The 27,125-nt window shown below is 42.7% G+C and overlaps 1 protein-coding gene across 2 annotated transcripts in view; it reads left to right on the plus strand.

The window, feature by feature from the left end:
* RAB11FIP4 (RAB11 family interacting protein 4) overlaps nt 1–27,125 on the plus strand; it is a 133,042-nt gene that overhangs the window by 41,470 nt on the left and 64,447 nt on the right. For both annotated transcript variants that reach the window (XM_075440648.1, XM_075440647.1), the window contains exons 2-3: nt 3,829–3,916; nt 14,749–14,837. In XM_075440648.1, coding sequence (XP_075296763.1) covers nt 3,829–3,916; nt 14,749–14,837 — 177 coding nt within the window. The remainder of the gene's footprint in view (nt 1–3,828; nt 3,917–14,748; nt 14,838–27,125) is intronic.

Genomic DNA, 27,125 nt, shown 5'->3' on the forward strand with positions numbered 1-27,125 from the left:
TTTTTTTTCTGTCCTTGTCTTCTTCCTACAATGAAGAACTAGCTTGCAATCCAGACCTTGTTTGTGCTGTCCCACATGGTGGGGGACTGCTCTGTGCAGCAATGCAGAGAAAATTGTCTGTCCCCAGCGTAAAACACTGTCTCTAGCTCATTGTGATGGCTTCTGACGTTACGCTCTGAAGCACATGGTATGTTCCCTGTGCTGCTTGTAGGTATCGCAACAATCACGTGGTCAGTTCAGCACTGAATTTTGGCAGCAGTTCAGTTTGCAGTCCCGTCTCCCTTGCAGTGGGATCAGCAGCAGACGCAGAGCCCAGCACTGCCTAGAGATGCGGCGGGCTCGGGAATCTGTGCCCAGGACTGGTGCAGCCTGCATATTCCACGTGTGCAAAAACGGGCTGCGTTGCCCATCCCATTAACGGGGCTGAAAGGCCACTGCTTCCTCTTTTGCTAGCAGACTACCATAGCTTTAAGCCCGGAGGGTTGTTGACTGCAAAAAAGGCTGCGATATCATGCAGCCTGGCAGTTAGGCTGGCAAGCCTTTAACATTTCCCAAGGCAATAAATAAGCATTGCAGCTTCTGATTAATTGCTGGGAGCCAACCTTTTCTGAGAAGGAGGAGGGTAGGACATTATTTCTCTACAAAGTGGAACAGAAAGATGGTTGACACAGTATAGACAGCAGAGAAGATTTAGGGGTAGCTGTGATGACAAAGTTTATTTGGCCACAGCCTGAAACTAAGCTTAATTTTAAGTAGTGCTTTCCGTCTGGAATTAACAATGCAGAGCTTCTTGCCTTATCCCATAAAGCTACTGGTAAAAATACACTACAGGCTTGAAACTCAGTGCAAATATGCAGGGATTTATGTACAATACACATATGTATATTAATGCACAAACTCTATGCAAGTATCCATCTAAATGTAGTCCCAGTTGATCAAAATCCTTGTAGCCCCTGACCTGTCCTGGGAGCTGTGTTGATTAGCACTGGTTGAAGATGTGGCATAAATTCCATCAGGCTGTTCTGTAAATTCGTCATAATCTCCTGCACTACTGTCAGTTATTTGCAGTGTAAAATCTGATTAAAAACCTGCAAAATTAGATTTAGGGGAAACTGGAGACTGAAACACTTTGCTCAAGTGATAATTTCATTTACTGTTAAGACATTGCTTAGACCTAAAGGTGAGCGTATTCTCTGTTCCTCCATAATACACACACCCGAGCATATAACATCTTATTTAATTTGATTTAAAAAATGTAATTGTACATGGCTGAGCAACTGGCAGACTAAAATCATTGGATCAACTTTGAGAAATAAACTTATTGTGCCAGATTCACTGGGAACATCCAGTGACACTACTGTTACAGCACAATATTAAACAGGGTAGAGGCTTCCCAGCTGGCTGTAGGAACCTGTACATTAAAACCCAAAACACAATTTGTTGCCTTTTAGCAAGAGACCTACAGGAAACAGGATTCTCTAAAGCGACTCTGCAAGCATCTGAAATAGTATTTACTTACATTACAATGATGGGAGCTTGCTATTTGTCAAAGAGAGTTACAGGCTGATCTTGTAACCTAGAAGACTGGTGTCTGATTAGATTTTGTTGCTGTATCCATGAGGGGACAGATGCTCAACTAGTGGCCATACTAAAGTCTTCATCAAAGCCTCTGGAGCCAGGCTGAGTTATGCCAGCTGACGCATCTGCCACGTATTTAAGCTACTACAGTGGCCAGGAAGATTTTCAACTGTAAAATCTTGCTGCTTCTAGCCTCAATGGCCTGTTTGATTATACTGCTTTGAATGCACCCAAAAATAGTTTGAAGAAAGGAATTTCTACCACCGCTTCATCTTTCTATAACGTATCTGTTGTTTGTGAAGATGAGCAGGGATAACACTGACCCAGCTTTCCTGTATCAAGGATGTCTCTACTTTATTGGTTTCAGTGAGGATTTCCAGCTAGTCATGTATGCATTAAACACACACTACAGTTTCTGGTAAAGTGGCTATGTTTTGGAAACAGAAACATGGCTTCTGCTACTATAAATTAGTGGGGCTACAGTAGTGGCTTGTGATACCAGATGTAGGAATTTGATCATGAGTCGCATGATAGCTGACAGCTGGCCTTCACTGCCTGGCTGGCAGGACTAGAGTTGTTGGAGCCTTCTGCAATAAGAAAGTTTTAAGAAAATTTCTAACTTCTCATGGGCTCTGAACTCATCATACAGCTTCTTGTTTGCCCTACCTACACGAGCTAATTTTTTTTTTTTAAGAAAAGGAGAGAGTAAAGGATTCAATGTAAGGATAAAATTGTTCCTCTCTCATTCAACATAGAATTTGTATGTGAGCAAAAATATTGTCATTTTCTTATCCAGATTTGGTTGTTCTAAATGAGGCCTTTGGCTGATCATGGCCTTTAATGGCACAGAGGGAGTTTCTAAGCACTGAGGGAATCTGAAGGAGAAGTGTCATGCGCACACATTAGTGCATTATCTGCAGGGCTTTAAGAAACTGCTAGGGTTTTGCTAGTGTATATTGAAAAAACAAACAAGAAAAAAGAAACAACAGAAAATTGAGAAACTGGGTCATTTGGATTCATTTGCTGCATATCTTTCCAGCTGGGCTTTTGTGGCTGCTCAGACTGACACATCGGAGCTCACGTTGTACTCACCAGGACTGTGCAGCATCCTACTTGCCTGCTACGCTCATGTTGTTTATACTCAAGGGGGTCTGGAGTGCCCAGATCAAGGTCAGAGTTGTGCTGCAGCTGACTGTGAGCCTGCTTACAAGCAGCAAGAGGCTGCCTTTGCCTCAGTGAGGGTACCTGCTAGGTACAACAGGCAAAGGCACAGGGACACGAGGGGACTTACACAATGTCATGCAGCATATTTATCACGGAGACAATAGCCAGCTGGCGTGTCCCAGAACTGTGCCCTCCTCCTTGGACTGTTCTGCCTCTCTCCTTATTCTCCTTCAACTACTTGTTTCTCTATTCCATTGTTCTAGACAGCCCAACACACAACACCCTCTGCAGTCTAGACTGCTTTTCTCCCTCTTCCCCAAACTCCCCCTGAAAAATCTACCAGACTTTCTTTGGGGCAAATACCAATTTGGTGGCTGTGTTTAAATTCAGTGTAATCTCGTTTTATGGTGAGTAGTGATCAGAAAGGCTAAACTTGAAGCTGAGATTATAAGCAATAAGTACATTGCTTGTTTGCATAGTGTACTGAACAGAACCATTCTCTATCTTATACATGAATCTTTGTGCTGTTTATATACTTCTGTTTCCCTCTAGAAAACATGTGTTCTTTGCTGTGGCAAGGAAGTTTTGTTTGATCCCAAGTGCCCAATGAGGTTTCTCTCCTATAGTCTAGAATCTTCAGGGAATGAGGGTGCTGTGGTTTGTGCACATCTTTGTCCTTTCTCCTTCCCCAGTAAATTTTGATAAGAGGGATGGAGATCACTAAGGTTTTAAGTTCCTATGAGCTGCATACACAGCAAGGGCTCCTAGGGAGGGAGGTTCTGTTAGCACCCTGCTCTAAGGTGAGAGGCTAGGTCACAGATTCACCCCTTGTTAAGCTCTTGAGATCCACATAGGAGAGTATTAATGCGTCCCAGCTGCAGAAGTTTTGGTCAGAGCATGTGCCTTACTCAGCACCAGATAATCCAACTATATGACATGATTTCTCCTTGCAGAATGATTTGTTGGCTGATTCAAGTGAACATTACAGGTATTCTTCCACTTAGGGTCTTCTGTAGAAGGTATAGACGAACTGAGCCACAGGTGATGCGTCAAGCTCAACACATATTTTATGATCTTTTCTTTTAGGTGGAAAAACTGGCAAAGTACTTGGACCCAAATGATTTGGGAAGAATAAATTTTAAGGACTTCTGTCATGGAGTTTTTGCTATCAAAGGTATGTGCATATTTCTTAAAAATAATCCACTCCATGAACGTTTCTCTGGTTGCAGAAAATGTAATGATCAAAGACATCCTCTCTTTTGACTGTAGTTATTTGTAGTGACAGTAGGGCAACTCTGGGAACAAAGCCAATATATTTTCCTTTTTGTGCATCTCATGTATTAATGGTGAGCAATGCTAGAGTTCCTGCATCTGCAGGTGCTTGTGTATTGGTTTACTGTTTGTTTTTCAGAACAACTGTGATGTTGTTTAAAGGTAAATGTAGCAGAAGAAAGAGTAGCTTTGGGGTTTGCTGGCAGTGCCAAAGTCTGATACTCCCAGGTTCTCTTCTGGTTCTGCTGTTGATTTACCTAAGGAAGTTAGAGAGCCCCTGGGCTTTAGTTTCTCTACTAGGAAATTTAAGACTATTATACTTTGCTTGAGGCATCTGCAATGTATAGTTAATTCATGTTTTCAAAGTACTTGGGAACATGTATTGGAATGAAGAGGGTTAATTACAGGTTGGCAGTGCAAGCCCTGAAGATAGAGACCAGGTGGATCAAACCATCTTCTCCGCAAGGATAACACAGTCCTTGACAGAAGACACAGACATTATTACGCTTTATAGCTTAGCTAAAGAGCAATGAAGCAAACAGCAAAGAGGGACTTCAGCCATTGTGCTGCTGATTAGTTTTCCAGCTTCCCATAGCAAAATAATCCAGCCTGTCCTTTTCTGGACAGGTAGTGTGACCTTAGTAGAGTACCAGAGTGCTGTCACAGGACAGAGACTTCGCTTCAGGGACAGGGTGAATGCCACAGCAATTGTAGTGTGATTCCAGGAGAAGCCTCTACAGAGTCTGCTACGATGAGATTATTATGAAGCTGTAATGATGCAAGAATGTAACACCACAGCAGTTTTAATTAAAGTTTATGGCAGCCAAGGACAGTGTATAATTATGTAAAATTACAGTGAGGAGCTGCTCTCAGTCCATGATCATGGAGACACCTTCCAAGGTGACACTGATGTGTTTGAAGAGAAGGCAATAGAAAGCCCAGAAGGAAAGTTAATAGATTAGTGTATAGACACTAAAGTCTACACTAGAGGTTTTCATTGTCTGGGAGATGCTGTAGCAAACTGGGTTCTGGGTTAAAGAAGACACAAGCTCTGTAAATTATCTGGTAGTCCTCTGTAATTTGCAGTCTAAATATGTGCACAGAGTATGATCAGGAAGGGATAGATGTGACCCAGAAGAACAGCTCTTCTGTAATGACTGTGCCCTTGTCCACAGTGGGCAGTACGCTCAGTGAAGGAGGGGGCAGCTTCATTTCCTTTACTGTGAGGGACAGCATGTGCATATTGACACTTATCATCAGAGTGATGATGCCTTGGGAGTTTTCATCCTTGCTCATCTTGTGGGAACTGATTCACATATTCATATCCTAAGGTCTAGTCCTGCAAAGATTTGGCTGAATCAAACATTCTGGAATACTTTGTGCTCCAAGTTCATGAATAGCTTAAAGCTAAAAGTGGGGCAAATTATAGGTGGAGTCCAAATCATATGCTTGGTGGATATTAGTATGTATATATGAAGAGATACAGATAATTGGTGGTGTTGGGTTGACGGTTGGACTTGATGATCTTAGAGGTCTTTTCCAACCTATGATTCTATGATAAATCATTGCATCCTGCAGCATCACCTAGAGCTCCCTTAGCACATCATTAGCATTGTCAACACTTACACAGTGTCAGTGTCAAGCGTGTATAATCGCAGGAGCAGTTGTCTCTATTTCAGACAAGACATTGTTATGCATGCTTTCACAGCATCTCTTTAGAAAAGCTGGCTCTATTGCTTATCTCACAGCATGGAAGTTTTATGGATCTTTAGCTACCAGGCATATTTTTCTTAAAAATGAAATTGGTCAAACTGAAGTTCAGAAAGGGTACGTCCACATTTCAGAATAGAAAGCCTTCACCATGTTGTTATCTCTCACTTTTCCGTGCAGTCACGTCCTAGGGGTAGCAGCAGGCTTGTTATCAAACAAAAGCAATTTCTCTTGGCAGCAACAGATTATAAATATGTTTCTTTAAGATCTCGGCCTATTGCAATTGCTTGGGGCAATCAGTTTAATAGACCAAAATGAGATCCTACTGTAAATCCAGTGGGTGTTTTCAGTAATGGAGTATGAAGCTGTGTTATTCTTAGCACTGGAAGCGAAATGTTTTAAATTCAAGCTTTACTAACCTGATGCTTTGCCATATTTCTTATTTATGAGGCTTCAGATTAATTTGTCTCATAGATGCTTGCCTTTATAGTATGCTTAATAAATTGTTTGCTGCACAGAGGTGATAGTGTGTCAGGTTTTTTTGGTAGTTCAGTGCTTTGAATTTGCTTGAAGCATGAGGTTTGAAACATCTAGAACAAAAGATTCACATCTCAGTGGTAAAGAATTGATCTCTGATGATGTTGATTTGAGCATTTCAGATCCAGGTACGGATCTTAGTGAAAAACTAAGTGTTGGAACCTGAAAAATCTCAGACATTGGAGTCTTCAGTGTCTGCTCTGTGACTGGTTGGTAGCAGCTCTCACTGCAAGAAGAAACCCCAAACCCTGGATTTAAAATCTGCAGCTTGGCCCCTCTCCTTCATAAACCAGTGCATTTTTCACTCTTGCATGGTACAAAGGAAAAGTGTGTTCCTTCACAAGCGGACATCAAGCCTTGCCTCCTACTTAATGCTTCTGAGCTGGATAAACCTCATGAGATATGAGTCATGTATCTCCACAGCAGCTGCTGGGACTATCAGGTGGAAAAGACAATCTTTTTCAGTTGCTGAGTAGCAGAAACTGTGGGGAAGGATGTGTTGAGGAGTCTCATTAGTAGCAGGGACCTTTGGAAGTGATGGAGAGGACTTTTTCAAGTGCAGACATGTATGCTAGAAGGGGAAAGTGTGTCAGAGGAACTCATTCCCGTTGTGTCTCTGGGGTGGAATACTGGACAGGCAGAGTGCTTTCTATATATGGAAAGCTTTGCTTCTTTTTGCTGGTCCTTTGTTGATTAAAGGACTTTGCCTCAGCATCTGTGCTGAGCCCCTGCTTTCTAGGCTGCTTTCCCCTTGCAATTAGGCTCTGCCAGAGCCAGGGACAGGATTGCCATCAAAGGTAAAGCTTTGCAGCAATTTCATTGGAATGCCAGAATATGAAGGTTTTATTCCTGCTGAAACTGCCCTCTCTATCTGCTCACTGCATGGCTGCATTTCTAATAACTGTGTCTGTCTGGAGAGCAATTGCCATGAAATAACACCTGTACCCTCTTACCTAGCATCTGTGTCAAATCCAGTATAGCTTAAGAAGTGGCACTGCTTAGAGACTTTGGGAGCAGCCAGAACATCACTCAGAGGCTGAATTCCCATTGATTTCAGCAGGGTCAGCATGGGATCTATTACTGTTTGCTCAGTGGAGTCAATGACTGGTTTTGCTGTACTGAATTTATTGTACTGATCCGGTAAATATTTTCTGCTACTTGTAATACTTAGAGGCTTGAGTTGGAACTGTTATTTCTGATGTTCTGCGCAGGTTGGTAGGTTCCACAGTCAGACATGTTTGCAGGACCTGGCTCTTAGTAGGTTTAACAGGCTGACCTGTTCCTTCTATTTTAAGATTTCTGTTGTCTTTCCAATAGTCTTTCTGCTTTGATATTCCACTTGAAAAAACCTGCACCGTGACGAATAAAGAGTGAGCTCCCCCTACTGACCTTGATGTTGCAGCTGACAGAGATAAGAGGGTACAGCACAAATGGAAGTTAATACAGAATAAAAAGATAAAGGCAAATGTATTCTGACTTGATAGCTTATTTTAACCATGAAAACAACAGTGACCACTCTGTACTAATTGGAGGGTAATGGCTTTCATATGCGAGAGACTGAGCCACATTAGCACAGAGCATTTCTGCAGTAATGAATCTTTGTGCTTTAGCAGAATTGTTTTTTTTTCAGATGAAATCGTACAGCCTGTTTTTCTTCTCAGGAAAGAGAGTCTTTTCCTCATCTTGTAGACATTTTAAGGACGTTTAAATTATGCTCTGTTACGATATTTGAAAATGAAAAGTTGTAGGAGCTCCTTAATGTTCATTAACAGTGTGGAAGAAGCACGGTTGTGAATTTATATGCTTCCCCACCTGCAGCAACAGCAACCTTTGAATCTTCGAAATCGTAACATAGGCCAGTATGTGCCTTCAAAAATCCATCTCTGTGCTTCCCTGGATCTTTAGGCATCTAATTACTGAAGCTGGCTGAAAAGCTTCTGGAAGCAGCCTTATGTGAGCAGATAAAAGTCAAAAAGTAGGTGTGTTTCTCCATGAGTTCCCTGTAATTTTGATGAAAACTCCAAGAATACAGATTTGCCTAAAGCTTTAAAGAAGTGTTCAAAAAGGGAAGCTGGCTGTTTTGGTAGCTTAGACTGTGACAAGTTATCTGGACTGTGAATGAGTATGAAGATAATATAGTATGAAATTTGAAGTGTTTTTCTAAAGCAGAATATTTCTGGCCTTCTGTTTCACTGGAAATTTTTTGGTGTTTATTTGCTTTTACAGTTTTATCCAGATGCTCCAAAAAAACATATTTCTCACAAAATCAGTGTCAAATTTTGACCATCTCTTTTAGCTAACTTCAAAATCTAATTTGCAGTCCTGTAGCTGAGAATAGTATTGTACTGGCTTTGCCCTGAAGATCCAGTGTGGAATACGAGAGGGATATGTTGCAGTCATGTAAAAGGACTCTTTATTTGCCAGACACCAGTATTAGTAATATATACCACCAATACCTAAGACCAGGACAGCTGCACTTAGCACAGGGATTTCAGTAAAGCACTGCAGAAAACATCGAAGCCTGGATGAACCCATTTGGGCTTGTTAGCTATAGATCTCAAACTTCACAGTACACCATAACTGGAGATGATGTGATGAGTCTATCCAATCTTTTAAGTGTAACTTATTGACAGGAGCGGTACTGGGGATGGCTCCAAGGAGGAGGACTGTCATGTAAATGTGAAGAGCTGAGCTTTCCTGTTGTAAATTACACTATAGCTGTTTAATGAACTGAAGTTGGATACTCTTAAAAGTACTTAGGAATTTTCTAAGACTCAACTAAATTTTACTAAATACAGCCTGAAACTGTAAATGAGTCTAATACACCATTAAAGATCCAAGGGTAGATAGAGTAAAAAGCTATTGCTCTTAGGAAAAATGCCAGGAACCAACTACATGCAATTAGGTAACCAGATTTGATTTCCTATAGTATTAAAATTGCTTAACTGTCTGTGAAAATTGCCTGATGCAGTATGGGTTAAATCTTCTTCTTGGAGCATTGGCAGGAAATTGCTTTGCTACAAGTTGTGTTTACTTGTGGCGAGAATGTCTGTTTGCAGATTGACTGTTTGTTAGGGTGTGAAAACCAGTTTTTTAAAAATGAAACTGAAGGTAAAATTGTTTCATAACAGAAGTCATGTCTGGCATCCCGAGTGAACTGAAAAAGTTGAAGGTTCATGTCTTCCCCTTCAATAACTTGTAGGACACTTTCATCATCTTTGCTTACAACTAAATACGATCCTGTCCTCCCTCTGTACAGCCAGCACTGTTTTGACAGTTTACGATTCTTAGGCTATTTTCAAGAAAGGAAAAATCTTCGCTGGCTATGTTCACAAAATGAAAGTATAAGTGACCTAATGGTTTTGGTGCTACTTAGAATTCTTGTTCTCCAGCAGACTACTTCTGACCAGGGCCAGGTCACTTGCCATTTGACTTCACTTTGCCCTGCAAAGTGCAAATAATTCCAAGCTCATACGCTACTCCCTGACCCAGTTCTGACCAAATAAGCTGTGTTTGCTTATGCATTTCTAATAATAGGATAAATAGATTTTTAACTCAGATAATCTGGACAGACCAGACTAGAGAGTGGCTCAATGCTTTTTTAAACAGGAACTGATACATGTCTAAATTTCAGTCTTCTGAGTGGCACAGAGAAGCTGCCCCTGTACTGGTTCATCAGGTGTCTTTAGCCAGAGAAGGATATTCAGCAGCTTCTGGCACCTCTCATTTTGTGATCTGGTAGTTAAGTTCTTTCTCCGGATACAAGGTTGTTCCTGATCTGTGTCAGCCTGCACAGTGATTTATATAAAGCACAACCCTTTAGCAGGGTGTTCCTCTGTAGAGGACATCCGTTTGCAGAGCTGCAGCAGTAAATACACAAAGACTTGAAACTATTCCTGGGTTAGCTCTTTGCCTCTGTCTACTGCCTCCCTATGATTGCAGTGCAGCTGAGTTCCTTGCCAAGTGCCACCCGAAAATGTAGATGAGGAAATTTTCCCAAACATAGCAAGGGAGGGAGAACATTGAGCACATTAATATCTTATGATACAGGTAGACAGCCAAATGAAATATCTCTAATCAGCCATGTAAGTGGCTTTCAGTTTTACCATTTCCTGGAAAATGAAGTTATAGCAATAATGGGACATCTTAGTGCAGAAGGTCCTTGAAGTAGCCAGGAAGTATTCCTTCGCTTATTTGCAATGGGTTATTTATGGACAGATTCTAGCCTTGGGTGCATACTGCTGCACAGCTTGAAATATCCATCATGGCAGTTCTGCAAGCCTAGGCAAGTGTGTTTCTTCTCAAGAGTGGTATTGGTATCAGAGAGCACCATTTGTGCCAGACTAGATTGCTCCCTGATTGTTGTCCAGTACCTTAATATTTCCATATATTGACATTTGTCAGAGTAAACCTTGATTTTTTGTTGTTTTCTGTCTGGACTGTGACACACAAATTTAGCTTACTGGCATTTCCCAGGCTGCAAGCCAAAATATATTCTGGTAATAAGAAGACGTATGCGCAGTATTTGAGACATTCCAGTGTCCCCTCTTTATATTATACCTGTTGTGTAAACCTCTTGGAGTACTTGGAAAATTCACAGAATCACAGAATCACAGAATAGTAGGGGTTGGAAGGGACCTCTGTGGGTCATCTAGTCCAACCCCCCCGCCGAAGCAGGGTCACCTACAGCAGGCTGCACAGGACCTTGTCCAGGCGGGTCTTGAATATCTCCAGAGAAGGAGACTCCACAACCTCCCTGGGCAGCCTGTTCCAGTGCTCCGTCACCCTCAGAGGGAAGAAGTTCCTCCTCATGTTCAGACGGAACTTCCTGTGCCTCAGTTTGTGCCCATTGCCCCTTGTCCTGTCACTGGGCACCACTGAAAAGAGCTTGGCCCCATCCTCCTGACACCCACCCTTCAGATATTTGTAGGCATTTATAAGGTCCCCTCGCAGCCTTCTCTTCTTCAGGCTGAACAAGCCCAGTTCCCTCAACCTCTCCTCGTAGTGGAGATGCTCCAGTCCCCTCACCATCCTTGTAGCCCTCCGCTGGACTCTCTCCAGTAGCTCTTCATCCTTCTTGAACTGGGGAGCCCAGAACTGGACACAGTACTCCAGATGAGGCCTCACCAGGGCAGTGTAGAGGGGAAGGAGAACCTCCCTTGTCCTGCTGGCCACACTCTTCTTGATGCACCCCAGGATCCCATTGGCCTTCTTGGCAGCCAGGGCACACTGCTGGCTCATAGTGAACCTGTCGTCCACCAGGACACCCAGGTCCCTCTCCTCAGAGCTGCTCTCCAGCAGGTCCACCCCAAGCCTGTACTGGTGCATGAGGTTGTTCCTCCCCAGGTGCAGGACCCTGCACTTGCCCTTGTTGAACCTCATCAGGTTCCTCTCTGCCCAGCTCTCCAGCCTATCCAGGTCACGCTGAATGGCAGCACAGCCTTCTGGTGTATCTACCACACCTCCCAGTTTGGTGTCGTCAGCAAACTTGCTGAGGGTACATTCTAACTCTTCATCCAGGTCGTTGATGAAGAAAATTCAAATTGTCATTTAGATAAGGAGAGTGAAAGGTGATGTATATTGGCACTGTTGCAGAAAAACACCGAGTGAGAAAGCTGATGCATTTCCCAACATTGTACCAAAACTCACCTTCCTGGTGATAAAGGGTGGCCCACAGAAAAGACCAGCATCACAGTCCTCCAGAGTTAAGAGATTCTGATTTGTGTCTTCACTGGGAAAAAGAGCAACCGAGAATTTATTCTTTAAACACAGTTCTTAACAGGAAAAAAAACAGTGGCATAGTCCTAAGATTCTTGAAGCCAGTGGCCATCTTTCCATTGATTTGATGGATTTTGGAACAGGTTCAGGTGTCTGCCAGGTAGGGATGATTTGTTTTAGTAATCTCAGAGGAAAATGGCCTCTCAGCATTTCCTTCTCTTCTTCCCTTTTTTATGGAGTATGGTAAGATGCAAATCTTCCCTGCAGGATGAAGAGATCCAAGCTGTCATGCCAGTTTGTATGCTAAGCAAACCTTTCCCACGGGGACACACTGGTTGCTGCACAAACATCTTCCCACCAAAAAGTCACCTTTGCAGAAGGAGATAGTCTCAGATGAACCTACGTCCTGAGTCTGTCAGTACCAATGAAACATGGCCTGTGACTTCAATAAAAGCAAGATTTGGCTTTGTTTGCCATTTTAAGCTATGTGGCTGGGTAAACAAATTGGATTAAATGCCTGGTGATGCTCTGGAAATGGGTCAAATGCTTGATCAGCTTCTGTGGTTCTGGATCAGGACATAATAGCCTGTGCCAGGTGGCTCTCATGAAGAAGTGGTGAGGGCTGCCCCAAGTAGGTTAAGTACAAAGGAGGCAATGCTTTTCTCCCCAGTGTTTCTACTGAATAAATTATAGGCTTGAATTTAAATACCCAAGGGCTATCATGAAGGGGTCTGCCTTAATAGACAAGGAAAATGAGAGAATGTGATCAGGAATAATCTTAGGTAAGAACCGAACAGCAAAGAGGGGACACAGAAGACCTCGCAGCTGAACTCTAGGTATGAGACCCTGGAGATGTGGGAGCTATTTGTGACTCTAGCTCTAACAGACCAGTCTGGCATTTCAAAATGAGGCAAGGCAGAAAGATTTCTGACTCCCCTTGTTTTGGGCAGTTAAATGCTTTGAAGACCCACAGCCTTTATGACTTTTCCCCACCAATGAAAAAAGTTGGGAGAGGTGATAATTTCTCACCTAACAGACTTAAATGAACATTGACTGCTTAGAGGCCTTTAACTGGAACCACTGTTGTTAGTACAACTGAATTAGGAAAATAAGGCTTGAAATTATGGCTACGGTTATGGTTGTTGGGAATTTTTAGAACTGTGTAAACACATCTCCTTCATTACACTAATCTACATCCATTACTGTGTAGCACTTGGCATTTATTTTCTTTTTGCTGGAGTTAACTCACTTTAGTGAATAGGTGTCCCATATCATCCAGAGACCTTTTAGCAAAGTAAGCAGTTCATAAGGTGTAAAGACTCTCACAGTGGGTGCTGGCACAAGGCAGTTTGAGTAATAAGCTTTGGTTATTAATGTCAGAAGGTACAAACAGTAAATTGAATTCTCCTTTGTAAGAGGAGTGAAGAATAACCTCAGTCAAGCACGGGCAGACACAGTGATAAAACCAAGAGAAAGAAAAGGATCGTGTGAGAGTCACAAGCATGGCATGTTATGTTGAAAGATGCGCTCTCTAGGCAAACAAGTTTAACATCTTGCCTCGATCAGCCAATAATTTTTTCAGATTGTTATTCCCAGGTGAGCTCCTCTTTGGGAAGTGACCCTAACACACATTCTTGCTCACTAACTTCTCCAGCAAAGTGAAAAATGCACAGAAGTGTGCAATTAACAGCTTAATTTATTTTCTGTTCTCTGCCACTTGAGAATCTCGCTTTGCTGCAGAAGCTGGAAAAGGGAAAAACGTCCTACTCCCTATTGTCTGTGTGACACTCCTGAGATCTTAGTATCAGCTAACACTATAAACCTGTGCAGTTCACACTTTCTGGCTCACCTGTCTCATTAGTGGGTATCAGTGTGTAATATCACAGCTAAATGTATTGCATTAGTGATGGGATGGAAGAGAGAAATACTGCTGGATAATTACAGCTTCCAAGTAGGATAGTGTGCAACACAGACTGAGAAGGTTTCTCACAGTTTGGGTCCAAGGCTGTAAACATTATTCAAAAATAACCTATCCTGATATTACTGCCTTCTGCAGCTCAACATACTAAATGTGGTCATTGGTAATTAATGGTGAATGAGGCATTTGGTGATTTCAGTGTTTCTATATTTGTCTCAGGTTTTCAGACAAGAGAAGGACTGAGAGAAACACAGACATTTATTTTTCCAGCTGTCAGTGTGGTTGTTAACAACAGCAAACACAGAAGCTGAAAATCTCCAGTTGCAGTGCATAGATATTTGCTTGCCAAACACTGTATGCTTTGTGACAGAGCTCTTTTTGAAAGGGAATTTGTGACATTTAGGTATTTCCCCTTTGTCACTTAGCCCAGAGAAAATCAGAAGCGGCTCCATGGACACTAAGGTGCAATAGACACTGGCTCATGCCAAGCCTGCAAATCCAGTGTTTGACTTCAGAGTTTTGGGTTGGCCAGGGGTGGGTTTCTATCCCGCCGGACAGTTTACCAAGCCAAGCACTGTTCAACTTTCGGTTTCATTGCAGTGTAGTGTATCCATGCTGAGAGTCAGCATTAGTGTAATTGCACTTAAATTAAGTGCCAGATGCTGAATATGTGCTGTGCAGCACTCAAGACAGAGCTTTGTTACAGCTATTTAAACATATTCCAGAGCTAGCTTTCAAGGTTTTGTGTATACAGATTATCTACAAACCTGTGTTTCTTCCCCCATTGTCCATGCATTCTCTGGGAAGATTAACTCTCAGCCTGACCATTTGCTCTTGTTTCTCTTTGCCAGGCTGTGAAGAGTTGCTAAAAGATGTCCTGTCTCCTGAAAACTCTGGGCCTCAACACTATGAGCCACAGTATGTTGATTACTATTACCAGGTAAGAGAAGCACTAATTCTGTCTCATGTTAGCAGGCTGAGGAAGCCTCTGGAGTGATGTGTAGTTGGGTCATTGTAAATGCTGTTGTTTTACTCGGCCTATTGAATCTTCCTTCATAGATTCATGACTGTTAGCAAGCCTTCCATACTGGTTTAAGCATTTAACACAGGGTAGCTGTCAGCTGATAGAAGAGTATTTTGGATTTGGACAGCGTTCCTCTTACAAGCCTCAGTATTCCTTTGGCTGTAAAGGGAGACATTACATACAAGCTCGTTAGCACCCCGCAAGTGGAAAACACTGATTTGTAGCTAATTAAATCAGTCAAACTTTGTAGGTGAATAAGTCCTCAGAGACCTTCTCCAGATAAAACAGGGCCTGAACAGCTGTTGGGAAGCAGAAGCAATACACCTTTGGTAACCTTGATAGTATTTTGGCTGGTGGGTGTAGCATATTTTCAAACCATTAAAGGTCTTCATCTGTATCCTTGGTTTGCCAGTGTCTGCACAGTCTAACAAGCAGGACAATGTTAAGTTTCCTTTAAGCATCTATTTGTCTCTCCTTCATTTTACTTTGGTTTTCATCACCTCCAGCCATGTAAATTCTTAAGTTTAAAGGTACAGTTAGCAGTGTACATTCAGATAAAGATTACGTGTCAATGGTGTTATGAGGCTGCAAGTGATCCTGAAATCAGTAGGGAAACTGGTTTACCTTCCCAGGTGATGAAGTGTGAAAACAATACTCAGGTATTGAGGAAAGACATGTGATAACCATGCTGCTGTTACAACACTTCATGGTGTTATACAAAATGGTTACCGCTGTTCATACAGAAAGTATAGAGACATTTTCTTCACCTTGGTGCAGAAGATGTCCGTCACAAGATGGAAGGAGCCCTCCACGACTGCAAACAGGAGGGCAGGATTTGGTCATAAACTTTCTTAATAAGGAAGAGTTGTCTGGGCATATTGGCTCTTTTTGCTTGATGAAAATGACAGACAGGTTTTAGTACCTGGGCTGTGGCAGGCTGACACCACCATCACTCTGCTTGTTTCTAAAACCCTGTTTTTTTTGTAACTGATGACATAGATACCCGCCATGCTGTTGCTTGGTTACCTTAACGGATAACATAAATGAAATTCCCTGTTTTGCAATAGATGATAGAGGCTATAAAATAGAAAGCAGGCTATGTGCAAACGCTAGATATTCCCCTGTTGCTGTGCAGACATTGCAGGCTAGTTCCGGTAGTCTTTGAAGGCAGGCAACACGGGCATTGGGTCTTCATTCCACGGGAGTTTCACATTGCTGTCTCCCAAAGCTGTGCTGTGGAGAGTGCTTGAAGACAAACTGTGGAGATGGCTGCAAACTGCACCACTCCAGCCACCTGTCCACCAGGAGAGCCTGAGGGTGGGAGGTGCATTTGGTAATCCTGCTAGCAGCCGGTGACTTTCCTGTTTGAGTTCTAGATTTGTGTAGGGAGAGGAAGCAGGGGACAGAGAGTGACCCTTCCTGTCCAGGAGGAGTTGACCTGGCAGTGCTGTGGTCGAAGCCTTGCTGATCACTCCCGGGTAGGACTTTTGATGTCCACCAGCCACCCTGTATGGTCACTACAGTGGGAGGCACTATGGTAGTAGAGTCCAGTAGCTGTGCTTGCCCCCTTTAATTGGGCCAATGCAGTTTCTGTGCAGCCTCTGAGCAGAACTAAGTTCTTCTCCACCTGCCCACAGGGCAATGAGCTATCGTGATAGGGGGAAGAGAGGAAACAGCGCACACTGTTGCATAGCCCGTGCTTATCCCACCACTCCTCTGCACAGCTGCTCTCCAGAGGGGATGCTTCATCTACAATCTCCAGGTCTTTCAGGTGCAGTTTGGAAACTGCTCGCTAGATGTCAGTTAAAGACTGGGAAAAGCCGGTTTGGCACTTCGTTTAAAGACCGTCTGCTATAGCAGAAAGTTGCGGAGTTTTAAATGTGATGAAACAGAGGAGAACTCAGACCCAGGTGGATTTGAGATTATCACCATTGATGAGATTTGTTCCCCGTTCCCAAGGAAGCGCGTACTGGAAACATATGATCTGTGCTTGCACCTCCCAGACCTTACTGAGTGTGACTTTCTGGTGATGTAGTCAAGTTTGTGGGCAGCTCCCAATAGCACAAATGGTAGTTGCCTATATATGCTTTGCATGTCTGTCTAATGCTCAGGTGCAGTCGAATTCTCAGGCAGCAGAAGGATACATCTGCTGTGACAGCACAAATAGATATTCTAAAAGGGAGTGCATCTCTTTTATTCCACCCAGGGGGTTGTACTTGCACAAAGGCAGGTACTGAGCTGGTTTATTGTTGTGCTGTCTCTGTATTCACAATGTGATTTGAGAGGAAGGGGAGATTTGTCCTTGTCACATGTAATTTCCCCTGGCCCCTGCTTTCACTTCCCTTCCCAAGTGCCCACTCCCCGTATTGCAGCTTTCCAAAGCCCAAAGGCAGGAACCTGCAGAGGCGAAAGTAATGTGGAGTGGGAAGAAGTGTCAGGAGCTGTGGTAAAGTGCTGAACTGATCCAGCTGTTTATGTATGTTGAGTCAAATGGGGAAGAAGAAACTTCCAAGCCTCCAGCCTTTAATTGCAACCAACTGAATGCAATTAATTTAAATTGATACGTAAAATCTCCTGATACAAGGAGCTGGGGCATTTCATTTGACATTTTCTAAATGGTCTCCTTTTGCTTTTTTTTTGCATTCAGTGTAAACAAGAACAAAAGCTGACAAGCTTTTAATGTATAAAAACTTTGTCCAAAAAGGAGAAAAAATCCTATTGTTTATGCAATTTAAAATGCAAAGACCACTCCATGGAAGGTTTCTAATGATTTATAATGAGAGGCCGTGTCAGTGATATTTCAGGTGAATGGAGAGCTCTCTGTCTGTGCTCAAGTCTGTTAAGGTGTGATACGCAGAAAGCAAAGAGCAGCACTTTGTTACTATAGGACTCTCAGATCAGTGGAAAGTCTCCCACTGACTTCCATTAGCATTGAATCAAGCTGCAAAGAGTATGTTAGCACATACAGAGAAAGCTGGTCCAAAGAAACTTAGACGGATCGGATTGCAGGTAGGAGTCAGCAGTTGTAGAGCCTCTCAGCTCCAGGACCTACAAATAAACCTGCCCCGTCTGTGTATGAGTTCAGAGTCTGTTGATTTGGTTAAGTCTGTATTGTGCTCCATTTCAGGCACTGCTTCAGTTAAGTGCTGTTTACTAGTATAATTTCTGTCTCTTACAGCCTTTAGAGAGATAATAGAAATGCTCTGAATTTGCCAGAAGCCAATTTATCGATCCTGAATTCCTTTCATAGTATTTGCTGCTATGGCCTCAACTCTTGTTTTGGCTCCAGTTTGAACAGAGACAAAAGTCTCCCTAGTCCAGTGTGCAGGATTTGCTGTGTGGCAAGCATCTGGTAGCCCTTCAGAGCCCGTGGATAGCCTTTTGGAGATGGTAACCAACAGAAAGTCCACAGCTGAAGTATGTGTGTGAAAACCCAGACCCACATTCAGCCAGCTCAAACAAAGCAAAATGCCAGTGTCTAGTATTTCCAAACGGCTGGCTCCGGGCCTTCCCGGGCACCTAGCCAGCTGGGAGCACTAGCCACAGGACTCAGAGGGAATTAGGCTGGCTGCATCTGCAGCTCCCTGGCCAAGATTTGCATTGCAGGCCCTGAGAAGCGGTGACCTGGGTCGAAGTGCTTTTCTGTCTGAGCACCTAAGTTTGGGGAAAAGGGAATCAGCAACAGCAGCTGGATTTTTAAGCTCTTAACCTGGCATATTTTGGCTGTTCAGATTTGAAGGAAGCCTATATCTAGATCACATGGATAGAAGACAGAAGAGGAGGGTGAATATCATGTCTTAGAGCCTCTCACCACCAGGTAGCAGGGCACCTAGTTGAGTAGCTGTTTATGAAGGGACAGACTCTATATTTTTACATGTGAGTAAATGCCTTTTCATCTGAAATCAATGCCCAAATGCCATACATGCAAACCCAGTGGTAGAGTGTGTTGTAAGATACAATAATAGCAGGATCATTGTTTTAAACAAGGCTGTTTCTTATTAATAGTTGCTGGGTTGAGTTCTTGCTTTCTATTTTTCTGCTGCTCTCACCTGCAAATTAGAGAGTGAATCTGACTCTTAACAAGGTACAGGATGATTGCTGCATGTCGAAGAATGATCTGCCTTTTCAGTCCTCTGTGTGTGTTTGCCTGCCTGCCAAGTGATTAATTACACTGTATGAACAGCAGAAAAATTGTTGAAACATGACAAATTGTGTTTGCTTCTGGGATGGAGCTGGGACTACTAGCTGATCTGCTGATTTGAAAATATTTTCAGTAGCAATTAGGAGTCCCCCACTGGCTTCTCAAAAAAGATTTTTTCCCCACTAGCTGCTTCGGGATATCTGCTCACACCTGTGTCAGCACAGAGGGGCCTTTCTGCACTAGAAAAGGACTGTAATCCAAATGGGTTTTTGGTTAGATTGTGGAAGAACATGGTAGTCTGAGACACAGCTGGGCTGAGGAAGGGTGAAGGGCCATTTGCACAGGTCTCCTTTGTCAGCCTAGAATTGCAGTTATTAACTCTGATTGTGCAGTTTCTTGCTATTTATTGAAAAGCACAGCCCAGAAAAGCATTGAATATTTTATTGAACTCAGACTTGCAGTTCTCTTCTTGTTGTTCCCCTGTTAAATAAAGTTCTCCCTTTTTTTTCCACTGAGAACATATCTTTTACCAGGCATGCCAGCAGTTGCAGCAATGCTACTTAGCTAGCGAACAAATCCCTCTGGGTCACTTCAGTAGAGAGCAGCAAGCAAAGACATCACATCTTACCTGAGCCCGAGAAACATCTGCCCTATCTCTTCTAGTTTCCCAGAAGCCTGTTCTGCTCTTTTGGGGTGGTGTCCACCAGGCAGACAGTGACAGACAAGGAACAGTACTAACCTGACACCACAAGTTAATGCAGTTCTTTACTAAAGATAGCACCACGCATCTTTCAAAGCTTGACTGCTCATGTATTTTTATCTTTGGTGCAGATCTGGTAGGTCTGAGCCCCTAACAAAATCTCTTCCCACATGGTTTGCTCTCGGTCTGTGCACTCTTGCTCTACTGAGATCACTTCTCCTTCTGGAAGCTCAAGCAAAGTTTGAGTGAAGGATGTCACATCCAGTGGGGAAACTTTGGAGAGTCTGCAACTAGATTTTTTTTTGTATTTTTCATCTCGTATATGCTGTGTTTTGAAGCAGTGGCTCCACCTTGACCATCAAGTCACCAGTGTTCTTGGGCAAAATGATTGACCTTATTTGACAGGAGGCTTTTCTTGATACTATTTTTCCTGACAGTAGACCCAGGTGTTGCCTAACTGTTAATGCGAAATACATCATTTTTTCTACATCTGCCTTCTGTGGCAGCATTGGCAGAGACACTCCTGTCTTAGCAGTGGCAAAGCAGCTAAGTTGTTATGAATTTGGAAATACCTTTTCAACTGATAGCAAAGAGAAAAAACAGCCTATGCGGTAAGGAGAAGCAATATTAGACACGGCAAATTGAAGCTTTATGTTTTTTGTTTCTTATCAGCCTCCAGTTTTCTCCACCACCCACACTCTCTCAGTCTTTCTTGCTCCCATAGTGTTTGTGTTTTCAGCCTTGCGGATGCTTGGTGCCTGCCTTGTGTGTGAAGACTTCCCTCCCTGTGCTGGAGACTCTTGGGGTGTTTACACTACACAGTGATCAGCACAGCTCATGTTGGCAGATTGCTTCCCTTACCAAGCTGCTGGTGGGCTCTTCTGTCCTGCTGTCGCTGTAGGACCCACGCTATGATGATAAGCAGCTCATCCTAACGTCTTTCCTCAAGAAGCTGGGAGAGAGGCTGCATTTTCATTCCTGCAGTAGTCAAAACCTGGGACATGCGTGTCCCCCAGTACTTCAACGGGGGAGTGTTCTGGCTGAACCTCTCCCTTGGGTATGCCAAGGGAAGCAGAAGGTTCCCTAGTTTCCCTGGTCTAATCTAGAAGTCTGTTTTATGTTTGGTGCTCCTAGATCTGCCAGATTCTCCTTCCCCCAGCTTCTCCTGCATCCGCTGGGGAATGAGTTTGCTTAGCATCTCCAGGGATGTCCTTTTGGGAGGCCCAGCCTAGGGACTGATCCCAGCCCCTGCTGAAATCAGTAGAAAGACTTCTCAGACCCTGGCAGGATTTAGGTCAACTCCTTGGGTTGTTCCTGAGGTGCTTGTTGCCTGGATCCCTTGCTGGAGAGGTGAGGAAGAAAGACTTGATAAAGCTTGATAAAGCAGAGCCATGCAGTTATAGAGAAAAAAAAGTCCATGTTCCTAGGTACGGCTAGGCAGGATTATACATAGGCAACAGACTGCATCAATGGGAAGTTTATTTTAACCGCTAAGGGAAATACTCTCAGCAATTCATTTTTTCCTATTTTTTCCAAGCATCAGAAACCAACATTAACTACAACTGCTGAGAAACCCCCAGTGAACAATGATAAAGAGCAATGAAGAGCAGAAGGTGCCCCTGTTTGGGACTAATTTACATGGAAATTGCCTGCTTTTATCTGGCAATATTCTGATTTATATTTTTTATGTTTGTGCATACATGCAAAAATAAGCATCCTTGGTACAAAACACCTGCATACAAGTAATCTAGCTCTCTGGCTGCTCAAGCTGATTTCAAAATGCTGCCCTGAAGAACTGCTGTACAGAGAATGAGCGCTTTTGCACTTGGGGCAAGGTAGGCATCTTCCAAGTAAATAAATGCTGACTCCTCCAAAAACAGCCATGAAAGAGTTTATTTTCTTTTTCAAAACCAGTTTGAATTTTTGATTTGGTGGAACATCACACACTGACATTTTATAAGGGGAAATTACTTTTTCCCTGACTTGTTTTTGCTCGGTTGTTGTATAAAACACACATAAAATAATACAAAAGAAGTGAAACACTATGGCCCAGTCAGAAAATATTTCTTTCCTTTCTCAAAAATGTGTTTTGAATTTCCTTTTGAGAAAAATCCAAGGTTCTGACCTTCTCATCATGAGCTGGACCAAGAAACTATGTTGAAATCTAAGGTCTCCCAGGCTGGAAGAAATGTTTTCCCACCCAGTTCTTGCCACAACACCCCGGTAGATGGGCTTTGCTCCCTCCAAATGCAGTCCCACTTTCTGAGGCCAGCAAGACACTGCCCAGGGCTGGGGGGGGGGGATGTGACCCGATAGAGATGTTGCTTGAGTTTCATAGCCCTCAGAATAGAGTATCTCGGTACAGGAGTGTTTATGCAGATAGTGCCATCTTTTGGGGGCAGGGAAGCTGGGCTGAATTTGTGTATGTCAGTGTTTTTGCACAAATTCTGACAATCAGCTGGTTTAAATTTTAAGTACCTACTATTGCAGCTGAACTACTGGCCTCCTGTAATAGAAGCTTAAACCAACCAGGGACCAAACATTCACTTCCCACAGGACTTGTCTGAGTCTAAATTTACTATTTCTTAGGGCTACATTTGGCTGAGTGGTTTGAAACAGGTGGCAGTGTGACTGCCTGGTTCAGCCACCCTTGCTGTGACTCTGTGATGGAGATGAAGTTCCAACTGTAGTGTCCCTCCAGGCATCTGTAGGAAAGTCACCTCATGCACTTGGATTTATTGTTATCTATGACTCTTTTTTTTGAGTATTTATTTCTGTTCTGTGGCCCAGGTAGGGTTTTGTGTAGCATTCAAAAGCTTTACCATTTGAAAGCCTGTCACCTATCTGTTTGACAGAACCTCTGTTTAATAGACATTTTCTCTCTCATCCTTATTTTTTCTTTTGAAGCATTATCTTCAAGCTTTTTATCTGCTGATTTTCTGTCTGAGCATAGTTTTGGGGGTGTTTTTTCTGGAATTGTCAGTTGCCATGGCAAAATATTCCTCCTGTCCTTGTCTCTCCATGGATAAACCAATTTAGGCTCTGGCCCAATCTTTGGGTAGAGGATGTGAAATGACTGAAGGATAGAAGTTGGTCTCTTTCTATCAAGGAAGTTGCATCCCTATTCATTTAATCCGTCGGGTAATTATGGCTTTGTGGTTTAGTCCTTTTTGCCTTTGCTTGCTGTACTGAAAATCTGTCCATTTATGGTGTGTTTTGGATACAACATTATTAATAACATAAGTAAAAGAAATATTATGACAGCACTCACTGTGCGCTGTACTTCCATGAAAGAAAAACGACGACTTGGTCAGAGGGTGGTGAATGCATCTTGACTCTGATATGCGGCCTTTGGGCAATATGAAAATATCTGTAATAAAAGTAGCCACGTAAGAGGTGGTGCGTGTAGCATTTGGTGGGTTTCTTGACACTTGTGTGACAAGATATCTTTGCCTTCCAGTCATAAACTTGAAACTGGCACTTTCTTTATTTCTTTGTTTTTATTTTTTTATTCCCTATTCTGCTTCATATTTTTTCTCCTTGCTGCTGGGGGAGATTTGTGCTGTGTTTATGGAAAAATTTGGGGACATAGAGTGTTCTTCTTAGAATATTTTCAGTAGGAAGGCTATGAAGTTGAGATATAGGAATTTTTTCTTGGACTAAAAAAGCATTGGTTTAAGTAGGTTTATCTTTTTTTTTTTATCGGAATAAATTTCTGTGTAGACCTGTAAAAGCTGGTCGATAAAGCCAAGATTCCAGGTTGTTATGAAACTGTAGAGAGAAAGTCAACCACAGAGAGATGTTCTAGCTAAACAAAACCAGTGAAATCCCTCATTGCACAAGCAAACAAAAAGGATTTGACTGCTTCTGTTCTGCCTTCTAGCCCCTCTGACCAAACTGAGAGCAGTGTATTTTTTTGGAGGCAGCTTTTCTAATTTTTCAAGATAAGAGCTGCACACACTGTTAGGAATTTTCCACTTCCACAAAAAAAATTCCTCCACAGGTAAAATGTTAGAGGAACAATTTCTGTCACACAGCTGCTGCTATGCTGCCCACAATATTTTAGGGTTCAAATATCTGATTTCAGCAGCCTCAAGATTTGCCACCAAAATGACCCATGCAGTTCATGAAATTGCCTAATACTTTTCCTAGTTTTTTTTTGGGGGGGGAAGCTTCAGGACACCTTTCACACTTCTTTCTTCTTCCGTTTCACACCCAGCCCTTGCAATGTCAAAAATCCCCACAAAACCGTGTGGATTTTGGCCTACCCATTTGAGTGTCTCCCTCCACCAGGTTTTCCCGGAGCTGCCTCCCACCATGGGAGACCATCGCAGTGAGGTGCCTCACGGGGCGGACTCTGGCACTGTCTTCTGTCAGAGGCAATGGAGCTGTTTAAGATTAAACTATCACACTCAGCTGGGCTCACAGAGCTAAAAATTAGATCTTGATTATCTTGTCTATTTTTAGAAGCTGGAGAAGAATCAAAATGTGATTTTTTTTTTTTTTTTTTTTTTAACACGCTGCAGTGGAGAATGTATTTGTCTGGGTGGAGGCAGGCTTTTGCAGTCCTGTCACACATCTGGGCTGCGATAAGCAATTTGTGACTGAACAGGAAGAAAAAGTAGGCTAGCCTACAAAAAAGTATCCAGGAATTACTCCTGAGGGATTTGTGCTACACTGCCTCCAGCAGCTGAAATAACAGCATGAAATTGCGATTAAAAATTAAAAAGAGATATGGGCTATTTGACCTTCTTTTAATCAGGGATACAGAGGCCATGTCTAGAATAAGGATGCAGAGAAATGCAGCTTCTGTTTAGCGATTACATGCCAAGAAGAGGCTGCTGAAGCTCATGCTAAGCTTGGTGGAACATAGATCATTTCTTTCCGTTCAACACGGTCCTTGCAGAGCCTGGATGGGTCTTGGAGCTGTGTGTACAGTGGTGGGGCAGTGCTGCCAGGTACGGGGACTGCCGCCTGCCACACACTGTTTAGAAGTAGAGTGAAACAGTCCTTGCTCCAAGAGCCATGGTCTGAACAGAAGAGAAATAGGAAAGAAACTGACAACTGTTATGTTTTCTAAGTTTACAGAAATCCAGGCAAGATTAATTAGGCCCCTGAGAGGCCTTGTAATTAGGAGTTTTGCTGTTTGGCTCACCTCTTTACCGAGACTGTTATTGCAATTTACGCAGTTGACTGTAATCAGTTGGGGAAAAGGCCATGAGATAGAGTGGCCTGTTTAAGTGGATGTGTACACTGGATCCTAGGCTTGTTTTGGTACTTGGCGTTTTGATAAGCTACTAGCAAGGTTAAGTTGGAATAATAATGTAGCCATGGCAAGGCTGATACAGAGTTGACGGAAATGCTGATGAACATTTTCAGCTGACAGTGTGAACCTGGCAGCCTAGTCCCAAACCACCATGACTAGGAAGTGTTTGGAAAGGGAGTGCATACAGTAGACACAGTAAGGTAAAAAGGGCATATTAAAAAGGGTGATTCCTTGGAGCTTTTCCCAGCCTGTGTAAATAGGACCGTGATAAACAATCTGGCTTTGTAAGAGCCTTTGATTTGTTCTCAGCCACGGAGCCTGAGAACCTGCAAGGAGACATCCCTAATGTGACTCCTGTTCATTTTTTGCCTTTCTACTTAAGTCTCTGATCACTCAGCATATTGTTTGGGGCAAAGGCTTTCTTGGTGTGTGTTTATACAGCACCACATAGAGCCAAAGCAGGATAATGACTGAGGGAGAGAAAGTTTGCAGGCTCTGCACCCTTTGATAGGTACATCCCAAACACATAAATATGGTGTAAATATCTTGTAGAGCTTTGTCCAGCCATTTTTATAGAATAGTGCAATAATTAGGTAAACTTTCTTGCTCATAGTAGAAATTTCTGTATAATTCAACTTCTACAGACTGAATATGCTACCAACTTCTTCCAGCAGTAGAGAGGGTGTGTTTGGCTTATTTTGGTCACAGGCAGAGCAATAGACAGAGCCTCAAGTATTTTTATGTATTCCCCACAGGAATTTTCCTATATCAGTAACTGTTCAGCATTTATTACTGGCTTGTATACGTTGAAAAAATTATTGCTGTTTGTTACTCCAGTGTGTTTTTTGTTACATTGGCCTTGAAGGCTAATCTCCTTGAGGAAGATTTGTTGGGGTAACTAGGGCATGTGTCTTTCGTCAGGAGATGGACCATACGGTTACAATGCCCTAAGGCATGCTCGTGTAAAAGTCTAGTGCATGGAAGATGGGAAACTGTCCAGAACAGGGAGAGGTGTTCAGGAACCACTAAGAACTCTTTGCCAGATTCTTAGATGGTGAAAATCAGCCTAAGAGCGTGAAAGAAATGAGCCTATGTTCCAGCTGAGGTGTTTTTTTTTCCCAGCATGTAAGCTTAAGACTGTTACAGTAGGAGCTTTTTCCATATTTATGCCTCCTGTCAACTCTTACAGCTTCGCCTTCACCAGGCTTCTCTTTTGTCTTTTAAAATTTCAGAACTTAAAACCAATTTCATTAGCTTTTTTCTGTAGGAATTTCTGCTGCTATTTGGCCTTCTGGCTCAAAATTATTGCAGTGTTTTCAACTGAATTTTCTCTTAGTGCATTGTACAAGAGAGCTCACATCGTGAGTGATATGAGACTGAAGGAAGAACTGATCTCCTCCTTTCCCTTCACCCATTCACAGTGCAGAACAGCCTCTGAGCAGAGCATGTGTGCAAAAGTGAGCTCTGCGAACTGAGGAGATGTGTATGCAGAGATAACTTACCTAAAATGGGTATGTAGAAGGACAGCAGTGAAGAATTAAGGAAAAAGGGAGGGAAAGGTGAATTCTCAAATATCAGAGGAAAGTAAATCTAAGGCCACAAAAAGGAAGTCAAAGGTTGGGAGATTAAAGGAAAACCAACTGGGAGAAGTCTGAACTGTAATTAGGATAGTTTGTCTTCTTCACCTGCTGTTTACAGAGAATTGGATATTCTGGAAATGTTTAACTTTATCTAGTATCCCCCAGATATACCAAAGGATCACATGCACCATACAATCTCTAGGCCAAATCTGGAAATCTTAATTGAATTGTAAGAACTGTGGTTAAATTTCCATCGGTAAACTTCGAGGAGGAATCCATAAACCCTGTGGCTAAAGTGGAAAAAAAAAGTGTTCCTTCTTTTGTTTTTGTTCTGTGTTTGTTTTTTTTTTTTTAATCTATGCATGATAACAAAATAGAAACTGAGCTGATGCATCTTTTTTGTGATCAGCTTTTCTGCAGAAACCCAGAAGTGTTAAGTTCTGAGGATGCCAAGTCCATTGTTCTGGAGTCTCTAGGCCTTGTTCAGGTGACATCAATCCTGCCCATAAAATAATGC

The sequence above is a fragment of the Opisthocomus hoazin genome, chromosome 21 (assembly GCF_030867145.1).
Source record: "Opisthocomus hoazin isolate bOpiHoa1 chromosome 21, bOpiHoa1.hap1, whole genome shotgun sequence".
NCBI classification, from domain to species: domain Eukaryota; kingdom Metazoa; phylum Chordata; class Aves; order Opisthocomiformes; family Opisthocomidae; genus Opisthocomus; species Opisthocomus hoazin.